Source organism: Aquarana catesbeiana, linkage group LG11 (assembly GCF_042186555.1).
Source record: "Aquarana catesbeiana isolate 2022-GZ linkage group LG11, ASM4218655v1, whole genome shotgun sequence".
NCBI classification, from domain to species: domain Eukaryota; kingdom Metazoa; phylum Chordata; class Amphibia; order Anura; family Ranidae; genus Aquarana; species Aquarana catesbeiana.
In genome coordinates this window covers 264569239-264584622 of record NC_133334.1, presented here as the reverse complement: position 1 = coordinate 264584622, position 15384 = coordinate 264569239, and the positions used below count along the sequence as shown (strand labels likewise).

General features: G+C 43.2%; 1 protein-coding gene across 1 annotated transcript in view; it reads right to left on the bottom strand.

The window, feature by feature from the left end:
• Positions 1 to 15384, bottom strand: part of CEP89 (centrosomal protein 89) — a 138731-nt gene that overhangs the window by 108123 nt on the left and 15224 nt on the right. The window contains exons 7-8 of the mRNA XM_073605785.1: positions 14761 to 15177; positions 8221 to 8363 (exon numbers count right to left, since the gene is read on the bottom strand). Of these exons, the coding sequence (XP_073461886.1) occupies positions 8221 to 8363; positions 14761 to 15177 (560 nt within the window). The remainder of the gene's footprint in view (positions 1 to 8220; positions 8364 to 14760; positions 15178 to 15384) is intronic.

Genomic DNA, 15384 nt, shown 5'->3' with positions numbered 1-15384 from the left:
AATGTTCTTTTTCCTTCAAACAGCTAAAAGCTATTAGATAAAGTCATATCGGAGAAGTGATAAAGAACACAATAGTAACAAAAAGCCCGGTGCGTAGCTTTTTGTTCGTTCCATTCTGGCATACAAGAACAGACAGTTCCTTTCCAGCCTCGTCTGTGTACTGGGAGAACAGACTGTCATTATTTGTGGCACAAACAAAATGAACCAAATACACAGCGGCTTTTACCGGGGAAAAAAAAAAAAAAAAAAAATGTTTTCTTCAGATCACCTGGGATAACAAACATTTCAATTTTTTCTCCAGACAAAAAAAAAAACCACGTTTTAAATGTGCTAAAAGCTCCAATTCACAGCTCTTTGTTGCGGCAAGAAGATCAACTGGACCAGAGTAGCGAACGGAATCTCATGGGAAGAGCATTGTGGGATGCACTGTCAGAAAGAATGAGGCAATATGGCGACATTGGGAGTCTGTTTATGGCTATAAGGAGGTGTCATTCGCAGTTCACTGAGCTTCTGCAAAAATAGGAAACAGTGGGAGAGCGAGAACCCGTCAGTGTTTAGGAGGAGTTTTGGTTTGAGTAAATAGAAGTACCTTATGATGCGAGATATATTTTATACGTATCCAGTTTTGTGATATGCATATTGTTCTTTGCCTTATGTGCCTTGTTTACATATAGAAATAAAAATCTTTAAAAAAAAAAGTAAAAATATGTAATGGAATCTACTGAGTTTACAATTTTCTTATTGAGATACACATGCGAGTGCAATCTGCTAAAGTAGTAGTCTCCAAAATTGTGGTCCAGGGGCTGAATGCGGTCCTTTGCATACCCTTATCTGGCCCTTGGGGCACTATTCCCCCCCCACCGACACCAACAAGAGGGCAATAATTTCGGCATTGAAACCAGCAGTGGGGCATTATTCCTCCCACTGACACCCACCATGGGGCACTATTCTTCCCACTGACACCAACAATGGGGCACTATTCCTCCCACTGACACCAACAACGGGGCACAAATATTTCCCTTAATACCAAAGATGGGGCATTGTTCCACTGATGCCAGGGCATTTTCTACTTCCACTGGCCATTGTCCAGCACCCCCTAAAATCTGAACCACGGTAAACTGGCCCTTTGTTTAGAAAATTTGGAGACCCCTGTGCTAAAGTATAGAGATATTATGTTTATTAAACACAGCAAATGCCGTTCTCTCAGCAGCGCAGCTCCCTATGCTCCTCCCTCTCAGCAGCGCAGCTCCCACTGCTCCTCCCTCTCAGGAGGGCAGCTCCCACTGCTCCTCCCTCTCAGGAGGGCAGCTCCCACTGCTCCTCCCTCTCAGCAAGGCAGCTCCCACTGCTCCTCCCTCTCAGCAGCGCAGCTCCCCCTGCTCCTCCCTCTCAGCAGCGCAGCTCCCCCTGCTCCTCCCTCTCACCAGCGCAGATCCCCCTGCTCCTCCCTTTCAGCAGCGCAGATCCCCCTGCTCCTTCCTCTCAGCAGCGCAGATCCCCCTGATCCTCCCTCTCAGCAGCACAGATCCCCCTGCTCTTCCCTCTCAGCAGCGCAGATCCTCCTGCTCCTCCCTCTCAGCAGCGCAGATCCCCCTGCTCCTCCATTTCAGCAGCGCAGCCCCCTCTGCTCCTCCCTCTCAGCAATAATTCAGCAGCTCAGCTTCCTTTGCTGCCAACTGCCAGCAGTGAATCAGCAGCTGAGCTCCTCCTACTAGAGTGACTCAGCTCTCCCTGATCCTCCCTCTCAGCAGCTCATCTTCCCCTTATCCTCCCTCTCAGCAGTAACTCAGCCCTCCCTTATCCTCCCTCTCAGTGGTAACTCCTCGGCAGCACAGCTCCCCCTTATCCTCATTCTCAGAAGTAATTTAGCAGCTCAGCTATCCCCTCCTAGTAGTCACTCAGCAGCTCAGCTCCCCCTTATCCTCCCTCTCAGCAGTACCTCAGCAGCTCAGCCCTCCCTTATCATCCCTCTCAGCAGTAACTCAGCAGCTCAGCTCTCACTGATCTTCCCTCTCAGTAGTAACTCCTCGGCAGCACAGCTCCCCCTTATCCTCATTCTCAGAAGTAATTTAGCAGCTCAGCTATACCCTCCTAGTAGTCACTCAGCAGTTCAGCTCGCCCTATTCTTCCCTCTCCGCAGTAATTTAGAAGCTCAGCTACCCTTGCATCTCCCTCCAAGCATTGACTCTCTGCTCTCCCCTCTCGACATTGACTCAACAGCTCAGCTCCCCCTACTGTTCCCTCACCAGTAGCTCTGCAGCTTGGCTACCTCTGCTGCTCCCTCCTAGAAGTGACTCAGCTCCCCTGCTGCCCTCTAGTGGGCTGTAAGATCATAAGTGCCATTAGTAATTATAGCAAACTTATTTCAACAGGATTTTTATTTATTTTTTTAATGAATAGATGACTGTGGTTCTCACCCGCTGACTCTCCCTTGTTACTGTAAATAGGAGATCGCATTACCCTCAGAACAGACACAATCTGCATTATTTATCACAAAGACTGCAACACGAAATTACCTAGTGAAAGCAAGCAACACGAGTGCAGGGCGATGGAAAGGCAAGGGAGAGTCAGCTCGCTCTCCTCCAATACCGCTATTCAAATGTCCCTTCACAGACACGCTCAGCTAAAGCTATGTGATCTCAAACACTTGGGCGGCACAGGCAGACGGCTGGAGCCGGCGCAGAAGTTATTGGGGCAGAAAATGGTTTTCTTCCAGTACAGTTACTTCTGGATTGGAAGTCACAGCTACAGCCGAAACAACCATTTCATTAAGCAGGGAAATGTAAGATTTCTTCCATATCATGTATGTTAAAAGAGTGTGCGGTATTTACAAAGAGGGTTATTAATTGTTCCTAACAATTAAGTACTGATGTATCTAAACACAAGAAGAAAAATGCAAGGTATTGCAGCTTACCAGTCCTTACATATGGTGGCTGCATTAGTATTATGTAATCCAGCCAAGTCCAATTTCTGCAAAGTACAGAAAAAATCCAGTTTGATTCCACCAGAATTCTAGTGTTCATGTACAGTGCCTTGAAAAAGTATTCATACCCCTTGACATTTTCCACATTTTGTCATGTTACAACCAAAAACGTAAATGTATTTTATTGGGATTTTATGTGATAGACCAACACAAAGTGGCACTTAATTGTGAAGTGGAAGGAAAATGCATTTTCCTTGCATTTGTATTCTGCCCCCTGGAGTCAATACTTTGTAGAACCGCCTTTCGCTGCAATCACAGATGCAAGTCTTTTTGGGGATGTCTCTACCAGCTTTGCACATCTAGAGAGGGACATTTTTGCCCATTCTTTGCAAAATAGCTCAAGCTCTGTCAGATTGGATGGAGAGCGTCTATGAACAGCAATTTTCAAGTCTTGCCACAGATTCTCAATTGGATTTAGGTCTGGACTTTGAATAGACCATTCTAACACATGAACATGCTTTGATCTAAACCATTCCATTGTAGCTCTGGCTGTATGTTTAGGGTCGTTGTCCTGCTGGAAGGTGAACCTCCACCCCAGTCTCAAGATTGCCCTGTATTTGGCTCCATCCATCTTCCCATCAACTCTGATCAGCTTCCCTGTCTCTGCTGAAGAAAATCATCCCCTGCAACATGATGCTGCCACCACCATGTTTCACAGTGGGGATGGTGTGTTCAGTGTGATGTGCAGTGTTAGTTTTCTGCCACACATAGCGTTTTGCCTTTAGGCCAAACAGTTCAAAATCTTGGTCTCATCTGACCAGAGCACCTTCTTCCACATATTTGCTGTGTCCCCCACATGGCTTTTCGCAAATTGCAAACCGGACTGCTTATGGATTTTTTTCAACAATGGCTTCCTTCTTGCCACTCTTCAATAAAAGGCCAGATTTGTGGAGTGCACGACTAATAGTTGTCCTGTGGACAGATTCTCCCACCTGAGCTGTGGATCTCTGCAGCTCCTCCAGAGTTACCATGGGCCTCTTGGTTGCTTCTCTGATGAATGCTCTCCTTGCCCGGCCTGTCAGTTTAGGTGGACGGCCATGTCTTGGTAGGTTTGCAGTTGTGCCATACTCTTTCCATTTTCGGATGATGGATTGAACAGTGCTCCATGAGATGTGCAAAGCTTGGGATATTTTATATATTTATTTTATAACCTAACGCTGCTCTAAACTTCTCCACAACTTTATTCCTGACCTGTCTGGTGTGTTCCTTGGCCTACATGATGCTGTTTGTTCACTAAGATTTTCTAGCAAACCTCTAAGGGCTTCACAGAACAGCTGTATTTATATTGAGAATAAATTACACACAGGTGGACTCTAATTAGGCGACTTCTGAATATAATTGGCTCCACTAGATTTTAGTTAGGGGTATCAGAGTAAAGGGGGCTGAATACAAATGCATGCCACACTTTTCACAGATTTATTTGTAAAACATTTGGAAAACCATTTGTCATTTTCCTTCCACTTCACAATTATGTGCCACTTTGTGTTGGTCTGTCACATAAAATCCCAATAAAATACATTTACGTTTTTGGTTGTAACATGACAAAATGTGGAAAAATTTCAAGGGATATGAATACTTTTTCAAAGGCACTGTAACTTCCTATGCACTGAACTGAAATCTCAGACAGCGCTGTTAGCATGCATAGCTCTCTTTAGTGAACTACAAAATACCTTCTTGTATTTATTGGCAATAAGGAGAGGGGACTTGTTTGTAGTCCAGATTTAGGAGAGCACCCTGGGACAGGAAGTGTGTCACTGTCAGGATCACCAGGGGAACAAACGAATCCAGCCACAACATCTAAATGCTTGCAATATATTATATATTTGTTTTTGGGTTTAGATAAGTGTTAGAAAGAATCTGTCAGGCAAAGCGACATTTCCCAACCCTTACAATCGCTTTGTTAATCCTCTTGTCAGCCTCACTGTCTGGGGGAAGAGGGGGAGAGATCCCAGGCACAAGCTTTGCTCAGGGCCTGAAATTCTGACCAACTTGCAGCTTTGCCATATGCCTATAATTTAACCATCACACTAAAAACACTTATAAAGGAGTGGGTGGGGCTTAGCACAAGCTCAGCATAGTCATGTCAAATGCAAATTTAACAGTTAGTAGACTTAATGCAACCCCTTGAAGATGAATGTCACTCAGTTCAACTAAGGGCCACACCCACTTAAAGACTTCAATACCGGGCACTTTCACCCCCTGTCACATTTTGAATAACAATTGTGCGGTCGTGCAATGTAGTACCCAAATAAAAATTTTAGCATTTTTTTTTTCGGACAGGTAGCGCTTTCTTTTGGTGGTATTTAATCACCATTAGAAAAAAAAAAAAAAAAAAGACCACACATTTTGAAAATAAAAAATAAGTTTCTCAGTTTCTGTATTCTGTAAATAAGTAAATTTTCTCCTTCACTGATATGCGCTGATGAAGTGGCACTAATGTGCAGCACTGATGGGCACTGACTGGCATCACTGGTGAGCGCTGACTGGCATCACTGATGGGCACTGTTGGGGCTGCACTGATGACCAGTGCAGGTCTCCCCTGTGAAAAAATGCCGCTGATCGGCTCTCCTCTTCTCTCATGCTGTCAGTCCAAGGAAAGGAATGCCAATAACCGGCATTTCCTTCTTTACATGTGATCAGCTGTGATTGGCTGATACCATGGGTAAAGAGCTCTTTAATGAGATCGGGGATGCGGCGCATCCCAGGAACACAGTGCACTGTCAATCACCGCGCTGTGCGCCCCCCCGTGGTGGGTGTGCAAGTGTGGCGAGAATGGGAAGACGTCATATGACATCATCCCAGAACGAGCGCCGCCGTCATTTGTCTATACGGCGGGTGGTGGTTAAAGAGGTTAACTTCACTTTTCTTGAGAAAAAAAAAACATTTCCCTCTGGGTGATCTATGTACATTACAAGGATTTTAACAAACTTTGTTGCAGATTCCTACCTTTTGTAATTCTGAAGAAATTCCTGTGTGTGTTTGTCTGTGTCCCTGTAGAAACTGAATCTAATGGGAGTGATTTTAAAATTATCAATCAGCTGCTGCACCTGCAGGGCTCTGAGGAAAATTGCTGGGCCTGCATCCCTTTAGACGCAATTTCCTATTGGCAGTATCTCACCAAAAGTGACATTTTTTAGTTACATAATTAGTAAGGTTGAATAAAGACACCAGTCCATCCATTTCAACCTGAGTGAGTGTGGGTGTGTGTCTACAATTCTCCTTATCCCTGTACATTGTGTCTCATTAAATGCTCATCTATTATAATATTATTTATTAAGGTATCCGTATAGCGCCGTCAATTTATGGAGCGCTCCACACATACATCGCACACTCACATTGGTCCGTACCCTCAAGGAGCCCACAATCCAAGGTCCCCAACTCACATTCATATAATAGGGCCAATTATGGACAGAAGCCAATTAACCTACCAGCATGTCTTTGGAGTGTGGGAGGAAACCGGAGTACCCGGAGGAAACCCACGCAGGCACAGGAAGAACATGCAAACTCCAGGCAGGTAGTGCCGTGGTTGGGATTCGAATCAGCGACCCTTCTTACTGCTAGGTGAGAGTGCTACCCACTACACCACTGTGCCACCCCTGGGAAAATCAGTAAGCCAATAATCACACAAGCAGGAAATGATGATTCTGGGGGGCGTTCTGTACACATCCTGTGTACAGAACACCCCCAGGTAGCCAAATTGCATTTTACAGAAAATTACAGTTTGAAAAGGAAAAGGTAATTTTTAATAACATTCAATTACAATAGGACTTGTGTTGCAATTGTATAAGTTACTTTTTTTTTTTTTTCTCATTTGCCTTTTTTTTCCACCACGAAAGTGGAGTTAAAAGAGAAGTTTGGCCAAAGGTTTTTTTTGGTGTATGTCTCTTAAAAGGGTAACTCCACATTCGTGGGGGAAAAAAAAAAGAAAATAAAGAAAAAATATAGCGCATATAATTACGACACTGATCATTTTGTAACTGAATGTTATTAAAAATTACCTTTCCTTTTCAATCTGCAGCCAATGTAATTGTCGGAGAAAAAAATGCAATATGGCTACCTAGAGTTTTCTGTACACAGTGTGTGCTGACCACTCCCCAGAAACATCATTTCCTGCTTTTCCAATTTTCCCAGAAGCCTGCCTACGATACAAGTCAGATTTCAGGCATCCCTTGCAACAAGAATGTCATTTTTTTTAGAGATACTTTCAATAGGAACACGTCTAAAGGGATGCAGGACCAGCAGCTTTCCTCAGTAGTGCTCTGTAGCTCCACGCCTGACAGTTAATTATGAAACCACTCCCATTAGACCTAATCAGAACAGAGGCAGAGAGAAACACAGAGGGATATCTTCAGAATAACAAAAGGTAGGAATCTGCAACAAAGTTTGTTACAATCCTTGCCATGTACATAGATCAAAAATGGTAAGGAGGTAGCGATAACCAATATACACAAATATGTGGATAAATGTGGAAAGTGATAAGCCTAACCCTACGCGTTTCAACCAATGGGTCTTGTTTCAGCCTAATATATTTATTTTTTATATTTTTGAAAAAATATTTTTCCAGATTGGACTTTCCACATTACACATGTCACTTTATATATGTGTTTTTCTTTCAGGGTTTATCACTATTATCTCTCATCATTTCACTCATATTATAATATTTGTGTATATTGGTTAGCGCTACCTCCTTACCATTTTTGATCCTTTTATGTTTGTCACATTCTTTATGTAGCTGCTTGTTTTAGAGTATTTGGGGTTGTAATACCCACATTTTCATGTACATAGATCACCCAGAGGGGAATGTTTTTTTCTCAACAAAAGTGGAGTTACGCTTTAATGGTCACAGGTATACACTTCCTTTTGTTCCCCTGTAACTTAGCTGTCAGCTGTGATGGCTGCACTTACAGCTCCAGGTCTTCACAAACAATCGGGAGCTAATCAGTTTGGGTTGTGATCACAAAGCTTTGTTTATAAACAAACAAGCAGTTTAGGTGGATGAATTACTCAGCGAAAGGACCCCATGCAACCCACAAAACCCCTATGCCTGGCTCAGCACTATTATACTGTATAATTACCTGGATAGCAAAAACACAAAATCATACTCTTAGTTTATATCTTTACATAAACGTATATATGCTCAGAAAGCTGTTTATTTATCTCTCTTTGGTAACCCGCTTAAAATAAATTAAAAAAAAAAAAAAAAAAAAACCAACACCACATCTGGAGCCAAAAAGTACCTCTTCTTTGGTTAACGGACGATACTTGGTTTGATAGCGGCTCAGCTCAACGTTGAGACGGTGAATTGTCATCTTTAAAGCGTCATTCTCATCTACCAATTCTTGTGCCTGTTCCCGAATTGAGATCAGTTCCGCAGCATCTGCTGTGATTGGAGGAAAGGTGTTACAGCGAGTATGAATTATTGAAGGAATTCTTTTATCTAAGGTTGCCCACCTGTATTTAGGTTACTTCTCAAAACTTAATGGGAAGACATGTGCTCCTTAATGAGCCAACTGCTATGGAACTAAATAGTCCCAGCAATCCTCATACTATGGCACCAGCTCCACACTTCTCCACAGAGCCCCAGAATTGCAGTTTATTACTATGTGGTGCGTGAAAGTACTTGTGTTAGGCTGTCCATGCATTATACAATTTTGCTTTAGATTTACCGAAACCACGTATTATGAGGTCAAACCTAAACACTTCCAATGTGTATGCAATCAGGCAGGCCCTTGCACTACATAGTTAAATCTAAAGAAAATGGAATAAGAAAATTGTATAATTTATGCCCAGCTTTAGTCTTGAAGCCAATCTCCAAGCCCCTGTGGAGCCCACTGGGAGCCTAGATGAGTGTTGAACATTGGACACCCACTTCTGTCTAGGTCAGTGGACTCCAAACTTATAGCTCCCAACTGTCCCTGATTTCGAAGGACTGTCCGTGATTTGGAACAAAGTCCCGCAGTCCCTCTTTTTGGTCTGATCTATATAGTTGTATATAAAATGCAATATTTATCTTCCAAAAATTGTTTCCCAGTGCTAAACCTTTCATCCACTTTCTAAATTGCTGCATTTGTAAATTTCAAAAGCCAGTGTAAAAGGAATAGTAGGGGTAAAAAAAAGAACTTGTGCATTTAACTAATCTATTTTTTTTTTTTTTTTTTTTTTAGAATTCTCCTTTAGGGGGCGTGGCAGGGGGTGTTTCTTATTCCTACACACTTTTGCGAATAGGTGTCCCTCGTTCCCATCTCAAAAAGTTGGGAGGTCTGCAGACTGCAGCCTTCTGACCAGATGTGGCTCTTTGCTTGCTCTGGCCCTTGGGACATTCACTATTCCTCCCACTGACACCAACTGTGGGGCACTATTCCTCCCGCTGACACCAACTGTAAGGAACTATTGCTCCCACTGACACCAACTGTAAGGAACTATTGCTCCCACTGACACCAACTGTAAGGAACTATTGCTCCCACTGACACCAACTGTAGGGAACTATTGCTCCCACTGACACCAACTGTGGGGCACTATTCCTTCCACTGACACCAACTGTAGGGCACTATTCCTCCCACTGACACCAACGATGGGGCAATATTCCAGTGGAAAGTCCCAAAAGGTGGAAAGACCTTAAGGTAAACTTATATAGAATTCAGCAGAAAAAAGGTTGTTGCTCAGAAGTGGGGTACAACTGCCTTGGCAGGCATGTAGAGCACCAGGGATAATGTGTCCTCCACCCAAGATGAGGAGTATGTACTCTTGCCGGAAGCAGTGGACTCGAGTGTCAGCGTCAACGAGTCAATCATGCAAAAATGGCCCGATCAGCGGACTTCCAGAAACAATCCAGGGAATCCAGCGAACTCCAAGAAAGGATCCAGGAAATCATGCAGGTGAACGTGAGGCTGGAACTTAGATGTTAAGAAGCCAGAGTGGTAAGCCCAAAACTCTCATCTGAGGGGATATAGAAAGAAAAAATGCCTCCATATGGTGTAGGTCAAAAAGGTGGGTTTTATTGAAATGGACGCGTTTCGTCCCAATGGACTTCAACTGGGGCATACATCCGCTCCCCCACATTGCACATATTTATAAAATTACAGATGAATTAAGAAACCAATCAGCAAAACGTGGTATGTGGCATCAACCCAGAAAAGGTGCGGCCGGCATGAATTCCACACCCAAAATCCAGAGACCAGTGATTGGAGCAAAGCCGATCACATGACGGCATGAGTTCCAAGCCTCGGTCTGGGAGCCAATGAACAGAGCAGACCCAATCCCACGACACCAAGAATGATGTCACTGGGGTGTGACTGCACCTGTGGCGTCAACCCGAAAATGACGCTGCCAACGCGAGGCAACCACCTCACTTGGAAAGCCCACGAACCGCGTGACGCCAGTCATATGACCCACGACGGCTAATTCAAACCTTGCTGGGATCAGAGACGTAATCTCATCACCACTCGGTCACATGACCACAAATACAACGCCATGGGAACGTGACTCAGCGCGAAGCGTCAACCCGGAAGTGGAAACACCACGGGCAGACATTTCATTCAACAACCAATGGGTCGCATAACGCCGGTCACGTAATCCACAGCAATGTAACCAAGCCTCATTGCGGCCAGGAGCACACACAGATCACAAATGTGGTGACCAATGTGCCCCTAGCCTTAAAGGCAAGAATAACAAACCTCGTTTAAGGAGCAGAACTAAAACAAACTAACTCCCAGATCATAATATGAAACATATGATGTCAGAAACAATTATATCAAATACCACTTAATATAAATGAGTGGACTTGACCACATATAGTAAAAAGTAATAAAAGATAAAAATAAAAAATAAAAATAAAGCATAAAAGGTTAGGCTTGATTAATGAAAGAATTTATGTCCCATTCGATGTTCATACCGAACGGCGAATAAGACTTGAGCTTGTGTATCCAGTATGTTTCGAGGCGAGAGACACCACGAAGGCGGGACTCCCCACACCAATGTGGAACAAACTTATCAATGATTTCAAACTGTGTTCCTGCAGAATCTTTGCTGTGATATTTTAAATAGTGGCGGGGACGCTGTGATTAATTCGTTCCTTCTTGATACTGGCCAAATGTTTGTTGACCCTCACCGAGAATGTGCTAATAGTACGTCCCACGTATTGTTTCTTACAAGGACAAGTCAATAGATAGACAATAAATCTAGTGGCACAAGTAATAAAATGCTTCATTGGGTAAGTAAGTTGCGTAATGGATGAAGTGAATGTGTCGGTTTTGCATCTCCCACAAATATTGTGGAGACACACATTACACCTATGGCATGGGTAATAGCCCTTACACTGCTGAAAGAATTAAATAATTTTGGTGGAGTCAATCACATTGGGCGCAATTTGTCCCTGTATTGACCGAGCCCCTCTAAATAGGACACCAGCCTGTTCTGGGATCATTGAACCCAAGTACCTATCACTCTGAAGGATTCTCCAATGTTTACCTTAATCTGTTCAGATTGAACAGAATAAGTGGTGAAAAAAGACCATCTAAACTTATTTAATTATCTAAGACGGGCTTAGGACGATCGGTCAACAAAGAGCTCCTATCTACCAAGTAAACCCTGTTGATCTCTGTATCTAGGTCTGTAGATCTATAGCCCTTTTCCAAAAATCTATTTTTCAGAATTTGGGACTGGGAGAAAAAAAAAATCAGCTCTCTTTGTACAGTTCCTCCGCAGTCGTAAGAATTGGCTGCGTGGAACTGATTTAAGCCACTGTGTATGGTGACAACTGTCGACAGGAATATATCCATTCTGGTCAGTAGGTTTAAAATAGGTTTTAAATTCTAAATGTTGATCAATTACTGATATCGCGAGATCGAGAAAATGAATGGTGGTAAGGCTAGCCTCGTTGCTTAAGACAATGCCCCTATCATTATGATTGAGTGAAGTCATAAAGGCGTCAAGAGATTTCCAATCACCATCCCATAGGAGGAAGATGTTGTCAATGTATCTGGCCCAGAGAACTAGCTCTGATCTCTTAAGGGCATAGACGACATCCTCCTCCCACTGGGCCATGAACAAGTTCGCCAAACTAGGGGCAAACTTGGCCCCCATGGCCACACCCCTCTTCTGCAAACAAAATTGATTTTGAAATTAAAAATAATTGTGTTGGGTAGCAAACTTGAGAAGTTCCATAATGAAATTCTGCTGAATCAAAAGGAAGAGTTGTGTTTTTAGATAATATTCAACTGCAGAAAACCTAAATCATGAGGTATACATTAATATAGGGCAGCAACATCTGCTGTCGCTAAAATCATGCCATTGCGATTCTCAATGGATTCTGGGAGTCTGATGGTGTCTCGAGTATCCTTAAGATAAGAGGGAATTAATCTGACTACTGTTTGGAGATGGAAGTCTGCATACCTTCCCATTCTGGATGTGACCGAGTTAATCCCACTGACTAAGGGACTTCCAGGGGGATTGACTGGGTCTTTATGTACCTTTGGAAAGTAGTATAATGCAGGGATGCGAGGAGCCAAAAGGTACTATAAAGTTTCTCTTTTTTGTCCTTTTATTTTTATCTTTTATTACTTTTTACTATATGTGGTCAAGTCCACTAAGTTATATTAAGTGGTATTCCATATTGTTTCTGACATCATATGTTTAATTTTATGATCTGGGAGTTAGTTTGTTTTAGACCTGCTCCTTAAATGAGGTTTGTTATTCTTGCCTTTGAGGCTCGGGGCACATTTGATCACCACATTTGTGATCTGGGTGTGCTCCTGGCCGCAATGAGGCTTGGTTACATTGCTGTGGATTACGTGACCGGCGTTATGTGACCCACTTGTTGTTGAATGAAATGTCTGCCCAGTGACGTTTTAACTTCCGGGTTGATTCCTCGCGCTGAGTCATGTTCCCATGGAGTTGTATTTGTGGTCATGTGACCGAGTGGTGACAATATTACATATCTGATCCCAGCGAGGTTTGGATTAGCCGTCGTGGGTCATATGACTGGCGTCACTTGGTTCGCGGGCTTTCCAAGTGAGGCGTTTGCCGCATTATTTTCAGGTTGATGCCGCAGGTGCAGTCACGCCCCCATGACAACATTCTTGGTGTCGTGGGATCGGGTCTGCTCTGTTCATTGGCTCCCAGACCGAGGCTTGGAACTCATGCCGTCATGTGATCGGCTTTGCTCCAATCACTGACCTCTGGATTTAGGGCGTGGTATTCATGCCGGCCACGCCTTTTACGGGTTAATACCACATTTTGCTGATTGGTTCCTTAAATCATAAATATGTGCAATGTGGGGGAGCCGATGTATGCCCCAGTTGAAGTCCATTGGGACAAAACACGTCGGGCTTGGCTTTCAGCTCCCCACATTGCTTTTTATTCTGTGATCACAGTTTTATATTCATGGATGAATGTTGTTTTTTTTTTCAATAAAACCCACCTTTTTTACCTACACCATATGGAGGTATTTTTCCTTTCTATATCCCCTCAGATGAGAGTTTTTGGATTTCCACTCTGGCTGCTTAACATCTGAGTTCCAGCCTCACATTCACCTGCATGATTTCCTGGATCATGTCTTGGAGTTTGCTGGATTTCCTGGATCGTTTCTGGAAGTACGCTGATCGGGCCATTCTTGCACGATTGACTCGTTGTTGCTGACACTCGAGTCCACTGCTTCCGGTAAGAGTACATACCCCTCATCTTGGGTGGAGGACACATTATCCCTGGTGCTCTATATGCCTGCCAAGGCCGTTGTACCCCACTTCTAAGCAACAACCTTTTTTGTAGTGGACTCAATATAAATTTACCTTAAGGTCTTTCCACTTGTGTTTCTATAATATATATATATATATATATATATATATATATATATATATATATATATATATATATATATATATATATATATATATTCGCATGTTAATTGCATTTTGTGATTGATTTTCATCATGTTTGCACCATTTTCATATATTATTTGGTATATTGTTATTGCTTTTCATCCCTTAGAGCTACATTTTTACCAGTCTCTTATACTGAATTTGTCACATTCCTATGTAGCAGCTGTTTTGTCCTTCTCACACACTGGGTTAGCGCAGCAATATACCGCATTCACATTTTCTGTCCACTGGCCGCAGTTCGGCCCCCCTAAGGTCTGAAGGACAGTAAACTGGCCCTCTGTTTAGAAAGTTTGGAGATCCCTGGTCTAGCTGACAAAAAAAAAGTTCCATCCCTCCTGGCGCTAAGCTCCATCTCATTCAACTGAGATTTGCCAGAAAAAAAAAAAAAAAATCAGTGGGCAGGCACTATCATTTGAATGACAAAGGACAGGGCTTATTATCAGTGAGTGGGGAGGCTAATCTTCATTTGGACAGTTAAAGCACCATGTAGACCCTGGGCCTAGGACCCAAGGGAGCTCCACAGGGTTTGAAGGCCAATATTGGTACCCGTAGTACTTCAGCACAACCACTACAGAAATATTAGTGCCAGGTCTGGTACATTATAAGGCGATCATGGGGTATTTCCTTTTACAAAATTGCAACTAATTATCTGACTACAGGCAGGCAGGACCTCCAACTTTGTACTTATTTCAGCAAGTGCACTAGACTGGGATATCTCAGCATTTGCAGAACCTAAGCTGGCAGGAAGAAAAAAAAAAATCTCTAGTCGACCCAAGATTGTATTAAGTTTCATTTTAAACAATCACTTTAATTCTACCCATTGGTAATTTTTTTTATGGCATATAGAACATCAATCAGCAGATTAAACCAAATTCACCAGGAGATATAAAGTTCTATAGTTACCTCCAATTTGGGTTTTCTTCAAGGCTTCTTCCAGCTCCTTCTTCTCATTCTTCAGATTCTTTATCTTCAGTCTCCAGGCCTTCATCTGCTCCTTCATTTCCTCCACTTGAACATTCAGCTCATGATTCATGTTGGTTAGCTGCTGGTTTGTGGTGTGCAGCTGCCTGATCTCTTCCCGGTTTACTTCATGCGATCGGCGGCTTACAGCCTCCGATATGGCAGGGCGACCTATAGCCTCCGATACGGCAGGGCGACCTATCGTCTCCGATACGGCAGGGCGACCTACTGTCTCCGATACGGCAGGGCGACTATCAGCCTCTGATACGCCAGGACGACTATCAGCCTCCAATATGCCAGCATGACTTACAGCCTCTGATACCCCAGGGCGACTTACAGCCTCCAACATACCAGTGGAACCTGTATTATTGTAGAAAGGAGAAATTTAAAATGAATCTCTAGCCAGGGTACCCCCACAAAAGTTTACATTGCCCACCTCAATAATCACCTTATTAGCCCCAAACGCTCACTCAAATCTGTAGTTATGTGCTGCGCTAGGTACCAAGTAATCTATCAAAAAAAAAAAAAAATCCCAGCTCAACTTACCAACCAGCCTGCAACAAACCA